Source organism: Parasteatoda tepidariorum, chromosome 10 (assembly GCF_043381705.1).
Source record: "Parasteatoda tepidariorum isolate YZ-2023 chromosome 10, CAS_Ptep_4.0, whole genome shotgun sequence".
NCBI lineage: Eukaryota > Metazoa > Arthropoda > Arachnida > Araneae > Theridiidae > Parasteatoda > Parasteatoda tepidariorum.
The window spans coordinates 2253395-2268406 of record NC_092213.1 but is presented as its reverse complement, the minus strand read 5'-3'; the positions used below and the strand labels follow the sequence as shown (position 1 = coordinate 2268406).

At 28.7% G+C, this 15012-nt stretch overlaps 1 protein-coding gene across 1 annotated transcript in view; it reads right to left on the bottom strand.

The window, feature by feature from the left end:
* Positions 1-683: 683 nt before the first annotated feature.
* LOC107451835 (Akt kinase) overlaps positions 684-15012 on the bottom strand; it is a gene marked incomplete in the record, with an annotated part of 41756 nt that continues 27427 nt past the window's right edge. The window contains 4 exon segments of the mRNA XM_043049792.2: positions 684-1944; positions 9537-9624; positions 12802-13016; positions 13505-13633. Coding sequence (XP_042905726.1) covers positions 1741-1944; positions 9537-9624; positions 12802-13016; positions 13505-13633 — 636 coding nt within the window.

Sequence of the window (15012 nt, the reverse complement as noted above, 5' to 3'; positions counted from 1 at the left end):
TTTATTGATTATTTTATTTTTTCTGTAACATATTTTTTAATATGGAAAAAATAGATAAATAAAAAAAATTATATGAACTAATTGCTTTATGTAAATCATCAGAAGAAATTAATGGCTCTGCTCGCTTTGAAGAGTTTTTGCAGTTCCTTTTGGATCGCTTTGCAAATCAAACTTGCTTTCATTTAGTCTGAAACTATAAATAAATAATTAAAATTTAGCACACTATACTGCAGTGCAATTACCATATAAAGATGCCAAATATATAAAACCCTCAATTTTGAATTTTTTGTAGCTTACCTGATGTTTCAATTGCACAGCAGCATACTATTAAACTGTTATTATGTTTTCACAAATTGTAATAACTTTAATTACACTGTTTTTATTTCTTGTCAATATTTTAAAAGCTTTTAAATTCAATAACAAATTCTATTGCGTCTGATTTTTGTTCTTCACTGAACAATTTTTGTGATGTCAATGTTAAAGTAAATTATTATTAACAATTAAATTTAAAATGGTAAGTACTATCTTTATTCATTAAAATATTATTAAAAGTGTTCATTAATCAACTATATTTTGTAATAATAATCAATGGAAAATTTTTTGTTTACATGCCTTTGTTAGATTACATGCACATTTTAATAACATAAAAGACATATATTAAATCAAAAAAGAAAATCTTCAACTAATTTTTAAAGCATTTAATCAAAAATAAAACAGTTTTATTAGGGAAGGATTCATCTGTTAAAATACTGCTAACAATTTCATGCCAATAAAGAGAGCAAAAAACAGGAATAATTCATTTTGAACAAGAATAATATCCTAATAACAAATTGTGTTTGCATAAAACAAAACATCAGTAGAAATCTAACCATTTTCTTTAATTATTTTCTTCCTAATAAAATACAAAATTGAAACTGTACAGAACACATTTTAAATTCAATCTAACTTTTTTTTTTCACAAAAATATTTGAAGTAATATAATTTTCTTTGACACTCTATACGTATTTCATTCTGCACATTCTCAGTCAAGCAGGTTAGATTATTATACATATTTGTTTTTTCTTAAAAAATAATCTCTACTACTTTAGGAATTTCTTTATAAAAATGTTTTTGATTCAGTAAACATTGTTGGCATTTTGCACCACTTTTTTTTGTATATCACGAACACAGTTACAGTTTATGCATGTATAGCTGCAATACATCATCACACTGTATCATCTCTCATCAACTTTTTTTAGTCACAGACAACACTATATTTTGGTTTTACATTTATTGGAGTAAATATGGCATACTTCAAACAAATGCTTTCAAAATTCTTTCTTCAATTTTGAACAAAAAAAAAAAAGGCTTCCATTATTTTTGAAAAAGATTGCTTCCATCATTTTTGAAAGAAGGCTTTTATCATTTTTAAAATAATGCTTCTTTCAGTTTTAAAAGATTGCTTCCTTCAATATTGCTTCTTTCATTATTGGAAAAAAAAAAGGCTTTCGTCATTTTTGAAAGATTTCTACCATTATTTTTTTAAAGAATGCGCTTCTATCAGTTTTGAGTAAAAGCTATTTTCTGAAAAAATGTTTTTCTTCTTTTTTTCATTGTTTTTCTGTCTTAAATGCAAGGAAACAAACTGTCGTTTTAAAAATAGAGTGAAGCAAAGTGGGTGAATGTTAGAGCACCGAATCAAAGTGTAAAGAAATTCTTACTAATGTCATTTTATATATTGCCAGTAAAGAGGGGGGGGGGCTACTGGTCGATACCCTTTCCGAGAGTTCCCGTGCTTCCGTGGAAAGAGAATTGCTGGAAATATGGCTGTTCCATTTCTTCAGAAATGGAATTCAGAGGACCTTGATCAGGAGGTGTCAATTCAACTGATTCACCAGTGAATTCTTGATCAAAGTACCGAGTATCTGTATCAGAGGTCACTTGTGGTTTAAAAGGAGGCGTCACCTAAAAAAAAAAAATTTTTTTTTTTTTCAGATTAAAAAAACATTTTTTTTTTTGTGTTTAGCATCAACTTTTTTTAAATTCAGGGTTAGCAACTGTAATTTTCTGAAAATAATAAAAATAATAGGGGGATTTAACTCAATAAAATAACAATGTCAGAAAAAAAAACATTTTAATCAAGAAATTTAACCGATATCATGATTTTTAAATAATAATTTACAAAAAACTCCTTTGGAAAGTAAAAAAACAAAACAATTAATGACATTGGAAAACGACCTAACCAAACTGATATACATGGTTTATGATTGATAATTTATGAACACACACTTTATAGAATATTGCAAGCCTTTGGACTATTATATTGTTTTACTAAAAAAATATTTGAGGATTCCAGGAACTAGTTTTCATTAGGATTCAAGAATTTTAAGCCCTTGTTATGCATTGGTAAGTTTTTCTCTAAGTTCTTTCTATTTTTTGTGCCTGCTTTAATTATCCTTGATGCAATTTTCATATTATTGAAGTCCTTGCCACTATAAATTTTTTTCTTCCATTTAGCCTCACATTTTCTTGTTTTAAGTCTGACAAAAATAGAGTTTTTTCCATTTTTTTTAAAAAAATAATAAAATAAATAAAATTACTCTTTAATAGTACACTTAAAAAACATAGTTTCAAATTTATATCTTAGTTTTCTGTTTTTTAAGTTTTGTTAGGTTTAGACGGAAAGTAGTCCAAATTTTTATTTGTGTTTATAAGAGATCACTCATCAGATTCAGAGCTCAGTTTAGATGATTGGAAAGTGGTCAGAACTTTGATTAAAGATAAATAATATTTAAGGACTTATAATGGCAAAGAAATGATTGAAATTATCATTTGAATTATCATCTATGCCATCCAACATAAGCTCCAATTCAAATTTGAGTGTTCTAGTTATCCAGAATTGTTTTAAAATTTTGATTGATGATGGCATTAATATCTCCATAAATTCTGCTTGTAGTAGTCAAGAAACATATTTTCTTCTGCACTGAGCTTCTAATAAAATTTGAGTGCTCCCTCTATTTGGAAAGTAATCAAAATTCAGAATGAAGATAAATTTTTGATGTAAATTCTCACAGACACAAAAACAAGTTAATAAAATCATAGTAAAAAATAAGATCTAATTTGGGAACTAAATATTGCGTATAAATAGAAAATTTGGGGACTTGTTTCTGATTTCAAAAAGAAGGAAAGAAATGAAAAACTTTCCGAACAGATACTAAAATGAATCAAATATTAAATAGACACAGATCTGTTTGAAACAGATATTAAATAGTACTTAATAGCAAATATAAACAGAGTGTGTTGAATTTAAAAGCTCAAAACATCAGTATGAAGAAAAAAAATCTGTGTAAAAGCGAAGTAAGATAATTTCTCTTTATAAATCAGAAGCTTCACAAAAATTGGATTTAGCTGCAGATAAAGATTTCTTTCATGTTTGATAGTATTAAAAATTACTAATCTTACAGAAAAAACATAAACAATGCTTCTTTTTTTGTGGAAATTACAAGAAACTCAAACTTTTTTCCAGATAGTGAAATTTATTTATAAAAAAAATGAATAATAATAAACAGAAAAAACACATTCGTTTGGATAGAAACGAATGATATTCTTTGATTGTATTGTTTAACTCACATGACTTAATCTTTCTGCTTTATTTATTTTTAACGAAGAGCGATAGAGTCAGTGTAACACACCTTTTTTATTATTATTACAGTGAATTTTAATAGTTTTTACTTTTATTTGTGTTAAGAACCAAATTAAGAAGAAAAAACTTCAGTTTCTGCGTTTTAATTTTTGCGAATAAAAGTGTGTTTGTATATGAAATAAAGTAATTATACCATTACTAAGTCGTAATTCGCAAGAATTAACTTTTGCCACTTTACGTGCAGCATTTGAAACTTTGTCTTTGTTTTCCTGGCTCTTAAGTAAACTGAAGTAAATAGAATATGAAAAAAAAAAAAAAAAAATAAGGGAGGGGGAAAGAAGGAGTATCGAAATAACAGAATAAATAGGTGGCCTGCAGTTCTAGTAAAAATTTTATTGTGGCTGCTTTCCTGAAAAACAGATCAGTTTTTCTTCTTGCTACTCAAAAGAAAAAGTAAAACTTGCTCTATGATTAAACCCTTCAAATATTGATCAGTGACTTGAAGTGTGTAAAATATTTTTAATGATTTAAATACTTCAATAAAAAGAATAAAAGAGTACACTCCAATATAGATTTCAACTTATTTTAAAACTGGTTATTTAAATAACTTATTTTAAAACCTTAATTTCAATTATATAACACAAAATTGAATAACATATAATGAGTTATTTTTTCATAGCATTCAGATTAAATGGTCAAATGGCAAATTTGTTCTTCAACTGTAATAATTTTGAATACAACATTAAATTTGATAATCTTTTATACTCAATTTTTAAAAAAAAAAAATAGTATTTTTACCATAAAAAATGATAAAAATTTAACGGCAAATATATATACAAAATGTGAGAAAAAGAATGCAATATTATAAATCAATCAATACAAAACAAAAATTGTTATAACTCATAAGCAGTAAACAACAACCAACATTTTGAGGAAGTCTAGGTTTAGTTATAGCAAGGTGGTGAAGAGCAAAGGTTGTAGATGGACCGTACGCTACGAACCGGAGCATTCGGTTACGGAGTGCTGAGCAAGACCAAGCTTTAATGTTCACTAAATTGTAGATTTTCTTCTTTTTAAAAATATTGTTTGTTTGAAAAATACATGCATAAGTTTCTATTTTTTAATTATCTATTCTTAGATTAACTTTCTTTAGAGTTAAAAGTTTTCTATGAAAAAGTTTTATTTAAGCTTCAAGCGAATAATCACAAAAAGTTAATGCAAGACAAAAACAGATGGACGACTGACTCTAGAAAATAACCATATGGACTTTGGTCTCTTTTCATTTAGTTCTAGATAAATTCTTTTCAGTTTAGAGAATAATGTCATGTTAATTTTATGATAATAGCCAGGATTTTTTTCTTTAATGAAACATCACTTTGGAATTTACGTAAGCAATTAGAAAATATTTTTTGTCTTGCTTTAACTTACTTTTTAATAAAGGATAAAAAGTCAAGTGCAAATATATATATTTTTTTTACATAAAATTATCTTTAAATTAACAAACCTTATAACTGTGTGAAAATACAGAAAAAGTAAAATAAAAGGTCATTTCGAGTCTGACTAAACAATTAGAACAATATTTTTGAGATTGCCCCTATATTTTGGAGGCCAGGAGTCGTAATCATCATAATTCATTGAAAAAAGATTTATGTTTATTCAGGGACAGTTGGTTTTGTGTCTAATCTTGTAACTTAAACCAATTAATAACTAATTAACTAATAAACCTATTAACATATTTGAGATCACCCTCCTTAGATATTAAGAATTAGTCCAAGTACGTTAAAAACTGATAATTAAATCAAATCAAAAGCAATTCAAAATGTTTTTTTTTGCATTGCACACGTGAACCTGTGTGTTAAATACTCTCTTAATATAATGTGAAAGTTTATATAAATTTTAATGTAGAATTAAATACTCATTTTTGGTCTTAAAATGTAATTTTAATCTAAGTTTTCATACAAATTTCAGTAGATTTTTTGAGGGTAGTATTTAGAAATAAGACAGAAAGGTTAATTTTCAAAATAATTAGTAAAAATTAGACAATAACCAAAATTTTATGTTAATAACGAGTAACATTAATTCATTTTTAAAATATTTATATATATTTGATTACATGTTATTTGATATTTATTGAAATCAGTTACATCAATATTTTCTGCAAAGCTAAAGTAAGACTTCTTTGTCTCTACAAATATTTGCCAAAAGTGGAATTGACAACTTTCCAATTCCTCTGATTTATCTAAACGTTTATTATTGCTGCAATTTACGTTGTATGTAGGTTTTCATATGTTTATTTTTATCAATAGTTTAAACAGGGTGCGTAGCCAACTCTCAACAAAAAAAGCACCTTTTAAGCACTCAAAAAATATGTTTAAGCACTATATACTTTAACAAAATGCAAAATAATTTTCAAAGACTTTACATGATCATGATAAAATAACTAGTTTCTGACAAATAACTCTTTTCTTGATTATTTTAGCCACCATAAAAAGATCGAGAGATTTTGGTTCAGAGGGTGGAGAATGAAGCCTGAATATCTTGAAAAATGCAGCACATGAGATTGCAAAAATCTCACCGAATCCAGCTCAGTTGACGCACATATCAACTCCCAAGTATTTAATCAAATATGTAACATGATTGGCGCTACCATATGTTACGGACTGACGGTGGATTGCGATGGAATGAATTGTGAAAACGATGAATAGAACAATGAGAAAACCACGCTTTTGCATAATACGCAGCNAGAATGAAGCCTGAAATTGAGAATATCTTGAAAAATGCAGCACTGAGTTGCACATGAGATTGCAAAAATCTCTTCGAATCCAGCTCAGTTGACGCACATATTAACTCCCAAGTATTTAATCAAATATGTAACATGATTGGCGCTACCATATGTTACGGACTGACGGTGGATTGCGATGGAATGAATTGTGAAAACGATGAATAGAACAATGAGAAAACCACGCTTTTGCATAATACGCAGCGAAAAGCGACATGGTAAAGAAAAAATTTTCATTTTTGAAAGGGAAAATTAAGCAATTTTTAAAACAACCCATTAAAAAAGCACTTTTAAGGGCTTTTAAAAAACGAAAATTGAAAAGAATCACCATTAAGCATTTTTTAAAAACGCTATGCACCATGTTTTAGCATTAATAGAGAACTGCTTATCGACAATCTGAGACATTTTAACATTCCTGAAAAACTTGTGAAACTAATATCCCCTACATTAAATGACACCAAATTGAGAGTCAAAATACAGGGAAACTTATCTGAACCTGTTGAAATAAAAAATGGCATAAGACAGGGCGATGCATTAGCATGCCTTCTTTTCAATCTTGTTCTTGAGAAAGTAGTAAGAGACTCAGGAATTAACACTAGAGGAACTATTTTCTCAAAATCTGTTCAAATTATGGCCTATGCTGATGATATTGATATCATAGCAAGAACGCCTAAAGACCTAAAGCAGGCATTCCTGGACCTGGAAAGAGAGGCCAAAAAAATGCACCTCTCAATTAATCAGAGTAAGACAAAGTATATGTAATGTATCAACTATACCGATACATCCACGCACATCGAGATTGGAGAGTATAAGTTTGAAAAGGTGAGCTCTTTTACCTACCTTGGCTCTGAAATCAACTCCGAAAACTCAATTTCCACAGAAGTAAGGAAGAGAGTAACTGCAGCCAACAAGTGCTTTTATGGCATAAGAAAATTCCTTAAATCTGACATCATTAAAAGAGACACCAAGTTGCTAATATACAAAAGCCTAATAAGATCAGTTCTCACTTACGCATCTGAAACCTGGACCTTGTCCCAAGCTGATGAGAGGACCATTGCTGCTTTCGAGAGGAGGATACTCCGGTCCGTTTTTGGTGGTGTGTGTGACAAGGGAGTGTGGAGAAGGAGAACTAACTCTGAACTCTACAGGATATTCAGAGAACCGGACATTCTGAAGTACCATAAGATTCAGCGCATGAAATGGGCCGGACACATTGTAAGAATGAATGATGACAGAACAACTAAAAGAATCTTTTTGGCAAGGCCAACTGGAGCTAGAAAGAGAGGCAGACCCCGACTGAGATGGGCAGATTGCCTCCAAAGAGACTTTACCACAATCAAGGTCAGAGACTGGAAAGCCGTGGCATGCAGAAGAAAGGACTGGTGCAGTCTTCTTGAGAAAGCCAGGGTCCACCGAGGACTGTCGAGCTACTGATGATGATGCACCATGTTTAATAACCTCTATTAGTTTGTGTAGAGAATATCTAATCTTCCCCAAAAATTACTTGATGACAATAATTTAATTAATATTTTTCAATTACTAAGAAGACTATCTATTCTTTTGTAATTGTATCTAATAAAAGGTCATTTTTATTTTATTTTAAATTGTTAATTTAAAGATAGTACATATTTCATTAACATTTAATAATGGTATTAGTGAAAGGTGTATTAACAATGAGTCAGCAATAAATAGCAGTGAATTTGGTTATTGACAAGTAATTTTAGTGAATTGCTGAATCAGAGAATGAATGCATAAAAAATTCATGAACCTATAAATTGTGTTACGGCAATCAAGGACAACAGTTTTGCCTTTTTTAAAAATAATTTTAAACAAATTGTTATATATTGAATGGAAAAAACTTTTTAACTATTATTTAAATCTGTAGAATTATAAAAAATAAATAATAAGACCCAATTGATACATTAATGTTCATTAATAAGAACAACTTAAAAGATATTTTATCAAAATTGTGGATATAAGCTTAAAAATTTTGCTAATAATCCCACTATATTTGCAGTAGATGGTGAATGTTTTTTTAGCAAATAAAAATTTATAAAACCTATACGAGGTTCACAATGATACAAGAGAGACTAAATTATGCGGCAATAATTTCAATCAAAATTTCGGGAAAAACAATTGATTTTGAAAAGTATGAAACTGTTAGCATCTGTCTTAAGCACAATTTTTTTTTTTAAAATTTTGTGCTTGCATCAGGGAAATCATAAAAGATTCTGTTCATTAAAAATATTACTTACACTAGATATTTATTCTAGATTACTTGAGGTGATATGGTCACTACTTAATGTCTTTTTTAACCTTTAAATCGTTGATTGTTCATATATTTCTCAAATCAACATTTAGAGATGATATAGATTTTATAATTTTCTGAAAGAAATATTATAATTTTAAACATAAAAAGCAATTTTATATAGCAATATGACTACACCAGCAAGACAATTCAAGGGGGGGGGGAAATAAATTCTTTTTTTTAAAATTCAGATTCTTTTTACAAAATAGAGTAAAGGGCACCTTTCTCAATATCCGCCGATCAGAATGTTTCTTCTTCCACCTTCACTGTATTAGTGTAAGACAATCTGAAAGGTTTGCACTATGATTTCAGATTAAATTATTTGATCCTTCCTCATGTTCCAGTTTACAGTGTAGGATGCAGCCCTTTGCTGTTTACATTACCATGTTGTTATATAAACCTCAGCATTTCTTTAAAAAGATAAGTGATGTTGGCTACTGATGAGTGGCAAAATTTTTAATTTTATTTTATTTATAATTCATTCTTTTTCTCATATTTTATGTTATATGTGCTCTGATTTTTGCAGGCTGTTTTCTATTTACATTACATTTTGAAATTATTAATTTCTAAATTATAATTTATATATACATAGCATAATAAATAAATACAAAAAGAAAAAAAAACATGAAAATTAAGAAAAACAATAAGTTTTATTTACTGTGCATAAGCTGCAAGTAATTAGAACTAAAAAAATAAGTTCAAAATGTAGAGAAAACATGGATAAAATTACAGAACAATTAAAACCTTTTTTCATTGTTCTGTAATTTTTTCCATGTTTTCTCTACATTTTAAACTTATATAGTTAATAATATAGAATGTAACTTGACCTTTTTTTCTAAAAGATCTTGCCATGGCATAGAACGAAAAAAAGGATCTAGCATAACTTCTTTTGCATCATCTGGACCACCTCCAAGCCTTTAATATAAATATAAAAAATACATATAACTTTTCAATTAACTATAAAACCTTTTTAACTTAATGCTTAAAGAACAGACTTATTAGATTATTTCAATGATTAGATTAGATTGTGATTTTAAGTGTTAAAAAATTAAAATAAGCTGTGGTAAAAAAAGATTTCATTCTTAAAAAATACACAGTAGGGAACCGATTATCCGGAACAGTCGAGTACATCGCTATTCCGGATAACTGATTTTTCCGTTTTTCTGAATCGCTACAAAAAGCCGTTCTTTTATTGTTAAATCCAATTAAAAAATAAATATTTGGAAATAATCTTAAAAATAAGAAAAAACGATGAAGTAATACACTAATGATTATTTCTAAAATGATGGTAAGGTAAACATCTTTAAAAAAAGAAAGAAAAATCGTAAAATATTATGAGGAAATTTTTTATTATTTTTTTTAAATGGCAAGAAAATTTATCGAATTTCGTTCCGGATTTTTGGTTTTCCGATTTCCGGATAACGGGTTCTGTACTGTATTACGATTATTTGCATGCACAGTGCGAAAAATTAAAAACGGACCACCCTAAATAACTTTTGATCTTAATAATCAGATCTTCCCTTTTTTAATCTTAATGGCTCAAGGGGGTGACCTCAAATGTGCTAATTAATTGGAGCAGATGATATTTAAAGTTACGAAATCAGATACAAAGCTGGTGTAATTGTACATATGTATATAAAAATGTAATTCTTATAATTTATGTAGATGACATAATTATTTTTGCTAAAACTAAAGATGAAGTAGACAGTGTTATTAAACTTCTAAGTGATAATTTTGATTAAAAAACTCTAAGTTGTTAGGTGTTGAATTTGTCCAAAATGATGGTGAGATGTTAATACGTCAAAAGAGTTACATCCAAAAAGTTTGTAAAATGTTTTCTAGCTTTAAATTTCCTATTTCATCGTTGCCAATTACTAAGGGTAACTTATTATCAAAAGCCGATTGTCCATCTTCTAAAAGTGAAGTGGATGAAATGGCAAAATTGCCCAGGGTTCATACAGAGATCAGAAGAAGAAATCCAAGGAATCCAAAATTTAAAAACTTTGCATAAAAGACAACCAGATAGTTTTTTTTTTTTAAATCAAAAAGCAGTTACTATAAAGAACTTGCAAAAATGTATATTTTGCATAAGATATTTTTTTCTAGCCTTTTTGAAATAAATTTCGACTTTGTCAAACTTCATCAAGAAAAATAAATAAAGCTATCACTTTCACACATAAATACATTTTTCAGCTTCAAATATTTCAATAAATCTTGTTAAAGCACATAGTACAGATGTTAAAGATTAACATAAAAACCTACCAATCTTATATTTTAAAATTTGAATACATAAAATCTAAGGCATTTATACAAAGAAAAAAAAACAGTAAATCATTAATTAAGTTTGCTTGTAACATAGAAAAAAAAAATAACAGCAAATAATTTTACAACTCTTCCAATTCAATTTTTTTTTCTTTTTAAGTTTTCCTTAAACTATTAGATTTTCACAACTAAGTCATCATTTCATTCCCCTGCTTGGACAACAAATTAATCAGCGTACTTAGTAAGTTCATCTATGCAACACAATAATCTAAGGAGTTTCTAAGGACTAATTTGTAAATCTAAGTAGTTCCTAGTACTCCTAGGAGACCTTTTTATTTCTGAGGAGTATAAGGAGTCTGTACGAACTCTGCGTTTTGGAACGTTTTGGGTTGTTTGGCTTATATTGCTAATCGCATAAGACCGGATATTTCCTATGCGGTAAATATATTATCACATTTTCAAGAAAACCAAGGTTTAAAACACTGGAATACTTTATTAAGATTATTAGGTTATGTTTAAAACACTCAAGATCATTTCTTAAAATTGTCAAATATTGAAGAATTAAATGTAAATTGTTACTATGACTCAGATTTTGCTGCTAACAGGGATGACAGAATATCAGTAGGTGGTATAATATTGTTTTTAGATAAAACTGTGATATTCTGGAAAACTTTCAAACAAAAAAGTTTGAGTCTATCTACAATGGAATCAGAGTATGTGACTTTAACTGACGCTGCCAAAGAGGCAATGTGGATTAATCGTATAATAGATGAGTGGGGAGAATTAAATTTAAAAGACTTACATTTAAGTGAATGTATTATACTTAGTGACAATCAATCTGCTATTGATTTTTTGCATTCACCTATTGAAAATAGTTGAATGAAACACATCGACGTAAGGTATCATTTTTTAAGAAATTTAATTTATGATAAATTTTTCACTGTTAAATATGTTAGGAGTAAGTTTAACTTAGCGGACATTTTTACAAAACCTTTAACTAAGTTAGAAGTTGAAAAGTTTTGTTCAAAAGTATTTGTGAAGGTTTAATCTTTTAGATGGTTTCAGGAACGAAACTACTTAAGTATTAGTTTAAAGAAATTAAAAAAAAAATTTTAATATTATTTTAGTTCATTGAAGATTTTGATAAACTGTGTGTGTGTGTATTTTTTTTTGTAAAAGTTGAAAGCATGAGATGGGGCCGCATGTTAGACAAATAAAGGTATAAGGTTCGATTTTTGTTAGTCGTCGAAGATCTCATGCATTCAACTTGCGTTGGTGACGTCATGGTCTACGGGGATCGACCAGTTTATTTTCATTTGATGTTGTTCGTTCTTGCGTGGATCATGTCATCCGTTATCTGTATTTAAGCTTCTGTTGAAGCAGTTTATTTTGTATTCTTTCTTTTCCGTTTTGCCACTCTGTTTGTGACTGTTTGCTTACTAATGTTTTTAAATAAACTTATTTCTTCAGAAACTTCGTTTTTCTTTTTACTTTGTTTTATTGACAAACAGATATGATATTCTGCAACAATCCCGGATGTCAAAATCGACCTACCATGGCTGGAATTCGACCCCTGAGCCACCGTATCTCTTTTCAGGGTAGTTGCACTGAATGCAAAATGGTTTTCACAGCAGTGAATTCACACTTTTTTCCATGTAATATGTAAACTAAACTCAATGCTGTGGCAGCTTACAGACAGTCAAGGCATATTGTTCCCATTTGTGCCTCTGGGAAGCAGGACCAGTTTCTGCGGCCGAACGTGGACCCCCCCCCCCACTGTTTAGCCCCAAATCATAAGTGTAATATCTACAAATAGAAACTAAAGCGCACCTCTTTTTTGGATCCTTGACAAGCAATCCACTTAACAAAGATTTAGCTTCAGGTGATAGTGACTTAGGAAATTTAACTTCTTCTATCAGTATCAATTCAAAGAGAATGTCATGGTCTCTGTTATAAAATGGCAACCGTCCACACATCATTTCGTACATGACTACACCCAGACCCCACCAGTCAACAGCACGGCCATAATGCGTATCCTCAAGAACCTGTAAGTAAATGGCATGAAAACGAAAAGTGATAGATTAACAGAAATTCAACAATGAAAAGGTACACAAAAATTAGGTAAGTATCAAAATAATTCCTTAATTATATTGTTTCATAGTATATTTGATTGAAACAATCACACCTAATGCGTTGTTTTAAACTGATTGATTTAAACATCATTGAACGTTATGGATACATTTTTTCTCATATGCAATTGGACAATCAAATCATATTAGTTATTACATGATAAAAGGCTTGTCTTAAGAGGATCTTTTAAGAGAAGCCTTAAAATTAGGAAAGCAGAATTTAACAAGATTACATTTAAGCTTTATTGTTTTTCCTTTTAAAAAAATTGAACCAATTTAAATGAATTTTATTCAAAATCTCAAAAAATATTAATGGAAGAATAAAAAAAAAACAAATACAGATTTATGTAAAAAAAATATTTAAGTTAAATTTTCTTATATTTTTTAGTAAAAAGTGCAATGACCTCTGGTGCCAAATACTCTGGAGTCCCACAAAATGTCTTGGTTGTTGCTCCATAACTAATATCCTCCTTGCAGAGTCCAAAATCAGCTATTTTTATGTGACCATCCTTATCAAGAAGTAAGTTTTCAAGCTAAAATAAAAAATCATTATTTCATCAAAATATTTTCCTAAAATATTAGCTTTATTTTTGCTAACTGATTAAAGAATGAATTTGAAAAATGCAAATGTCTTCTTTTGTTTTAGACTTAAAAATTCTGGTCACTCAGCTATCAGAAGAAAAAAATTATTTCTAGACTAGACCAATTTTTTAGACTAGCTATCAGTAACTAGAAGTACAACAACACAGAAATATATATAGTTAGCGCTCACAAATTTCAAAATAGTGCTATTTTAGGGGTTTTCTACTGCATTCTGTATAGGTATATAATATTAACAGGGGTTTGTCTGTTTTTTTTTTAGAGGTACCTATTTTGTGAAAATTTAGACATAATTTGTGAAATTTAAAAATTATATTAAAAACTCAACACAAAAATATTGTTAAGCACGAAAATATTTTCAAAAATTGTCACTTGCAATAAAAATCATTTATGACAGGTGAATTTCTGTATATTTTTCTCCATATAATTTTGCAATTTTGCTATTGTAAAATTGTGGGCTTAAAATTGCATCCAATTTTAAAATTCCATAAAAGTCATTGTCCATAGTTGAATTTCAACTTGAATTTAATAAAAACATGCATTTAACAGTACTAGCACTAAAACTCATTTTCATTATGAGAACATTTTCAACAGGTCATACAGAAAAAAGCTTCACAGAGAAGAAAAAAAAGTTTCATAAAGAAATAAAGGTCTATTAGAATAAATTTACAATAGCGTTTAAAATAATGTTCAAATGTTTATAATAATGTTCGAATTTTGACTTTCTGTAAAGTTTACAAATGGAGACCTTCGTTGTTTCATTTAAAAAAACTCAGCTAAAACAAAAAGTTCACTTTGATATGGTGTGAGCGACCGGTTAAGTTTACCATATTGCAGTATCTGACCAGACAAGTGCTACTTTTTCGTAAAAGACATCTAGCAAAAAAGCTCCTCTTTTCCCTAGATTGCAACGAGAATGGAGTTTGCCAGGAAACTTGCTTTATTAAAAGTTTTCTTGCGAAATTTCCTAATGTTGAATTTGTGAAGGTACCGCTATATGGTAGTAAATATACACTGGACAGACCCCTGATTAATAAAATTATGTATGAATTACTATTAAATGAAAAAAAAATTAACACTTAAGGACGAAATTAAAAATTATGCAATACTGAAATTTTATACTTCATTGCAAAATGATTGAATTGATAACTTGGAATCAATATTCTAGTTTTGGCATGAATTTGAAACTGCCCTTACAGGGCTCCTAATAAATTTTAGCCAAAGAAAAAGGGAAAAAAGGACTTAGAAGGACAATTTAGATCTTCAAAAAAATCTAAATTGTCCTCCTAAGTTTACATACATATATATATAT